The sequence below is a fragment of the Penaeus monodon genome, chromosome 31 (assembly GCF_015228065.2).
Source record: "Penaeus monodon isolate SGIC_2016 chromosome 31, NSTDA_Pmon_1, whole genome shotgun sequence".
NCBI lineage: Eukaryota > Metazoa > Arthropoda > Malacostraca > Decapoda > Penaeidae > Penaeus > Penaeus monodon.
In genome coordinates, this window is record NC_051416.1 from 2,178,208 (window position 1) to 2,180,079 (window position 1,872).

At 46.6% G+C, this 1,872-nt stretch overlaps 1 protein-coding gene across 1 annotated transcript; it reads left to right on the top strand.

Annotated features, from left to right (window-relative positions):
• Nucleotides 1-51: 51 nt before the first annotated feature.
• Nucleotides 52-1,866, top strand: LOC119592811 (eukaryotic translation initiation factor 4 gamma 3-like). The gene has a single exon (XM_037941720.1). The coding sequence runs from the start codon at nucleotides 723-725 to the stop codon at nucleotides 1,209-1,211; it is 489 nt and encodes a 162-aa protein (XP_037797648.1). The 5' UTR covers nucleotides 52-722; the 3' UTR covers nucleotides 1,212-1,866.
• Nucleotides 1,867-1,872: the final 6 nt, after the last annotated feature.

Consider the following 1,872-nt stretch of genomic DNA (forward strand, 5'->3'; position numbering starts at 1 on the left):
TCATAAAATCTTAATTACCAATATAAAGGTTGGGAACTCGGTTTGGTTCTACATTCTAAATGTATTTCGGATTAGAACAATACATTTTCCCAGTCGGAGTTCTTGACACGATTCTGAATCCGGGCTCAGTTTACCGCCAACTGCAGAGGTGTTATGATAATAACACTTTTCATCATGATGGCATAAAAGCCTTAAGAATTCTGCGCCAGCTATTACCAAAGACCACGGCCAAGCGTGTCTAAGAGCTCGACAAAAATGCGTTGCCTTCGCCGATGGTATTCCAACTCCTGGCGCTAAGCATTGGCGTCGCGCTGATCTTCGCCTTCCTCGCCTTAATGTGGAGGAAAACGAGTCCTAGCGACGCTAGAGCTCAGAGGTAGGGTAAGGTACAGATTAGTCTGATGGAGGAGAACCATGAAAAGGAGAACGCTGCTCAACAGGTCGCCGAGAGCCGTAAGCCAAGGTATGAGTACGACCCCGATTTTCTCCGTTCGTTACAATTCACACCGATCTGCCTCAAGAGGCCCGAATCCCTTCCCGATTTAGACATTATCCGGTAAACACCGATCACGGATAATGGGGACAAAGGTCCTCGTCCTATTCAAATCATCTCCATCCCGACAGAGGTCAAGCTCAAGTCTTCGCAGAATGCTTGGAAGCCCTCTGTAAGGAAGAACAACGTTGACGACGAGGCTGCCAAGACGACTGAGTTGGAGAAGAAAATGAAAGCTATCCTAAATAAACTGACGCCAGAGAAATTCGAAAAACTCTCTGGGCAAGTCACAGAGCTCGCCATTGACAACAGCGAAAGACTGACAGCTGTCATTGATATTATTTTTGAGAAGGCCATCGATGAGCAGACTTATTCCTCAACCTACGCTCAGCTGTGCAGCGTTCTCTCCCAGATGTCTGTCCAGGGGGACGCCAGCAACGGTGAAGACTCGGAAGTAGTCTTCAGCAAGCTCTTGGTCAAGAAGTGCAGGACCGAATTTCAGAAAAACAACTTGGAAGAATTCCTGGCCAAAAAAGAGAGTGAACTGAGCGAGTGCACTGACCCCGAGCAGAAGCAAAATCTGAAGATGGAGCTTGATTTTAAGGAGAACAAGCTCAGAAAGAGGTCCGTAGGAAACATCAAATTCATCGGTGAGCTCTACAAGCTGAACATCCTTCTTGCGTCGACAATGATGCACATTGTCGGCACGCTCCTGTAGAAGAGAGGCGATGAGTCGCTTGAGTGCCTCTGCAAACTGCTAACAACAATCGGCAGCCGTTTGGAAGCTCAGTGCAAGGTAGATCCGAGCAAAAAGGAACTGAACAACTATTTCGCGTGCATGGACAGAATCGTAAAGGAGCGCCTGTGTGGCAACCGCATCAGGTTCCTCATAATGGACGTCATCGACCTGAGGCAAAGGAAGTGGGTGTCATGGAGGGCAGAGAACACGCCTAAGACCATGTCTGAAGTCCACAAGGAATTTAAGATAATGGAAGCCAAGGTGCAGACGGCCAAATGCTCAGTCCCCTGGGCCAGCGTTAACCGCAGTTCTTTTGACCGCTCGAATATGTGCACTTACTGATGAGGGGTACTTACTTCGTCGGCAGGATAAACAAACCGCCTCAGTTACAGCTTAGTTGTGATAGCGACTCCATCATTGTAGAATGAACGGTGGACATTGTGACGACTGTAGAAAGAAGTGGTATGAATGGATGAATGAGAACAAATATCTTCTCACCCCAAGAACTATATTTGCTTATATATTTATCCTGTATTGTGAAGGTATTGTCTCATTCATACTTCTTTTTTTTGTGTTTGTATTAGCATGCATGTATCTGTCTGTATGTATCCATGCGTTTATATGAGCATGCATGTGTGTC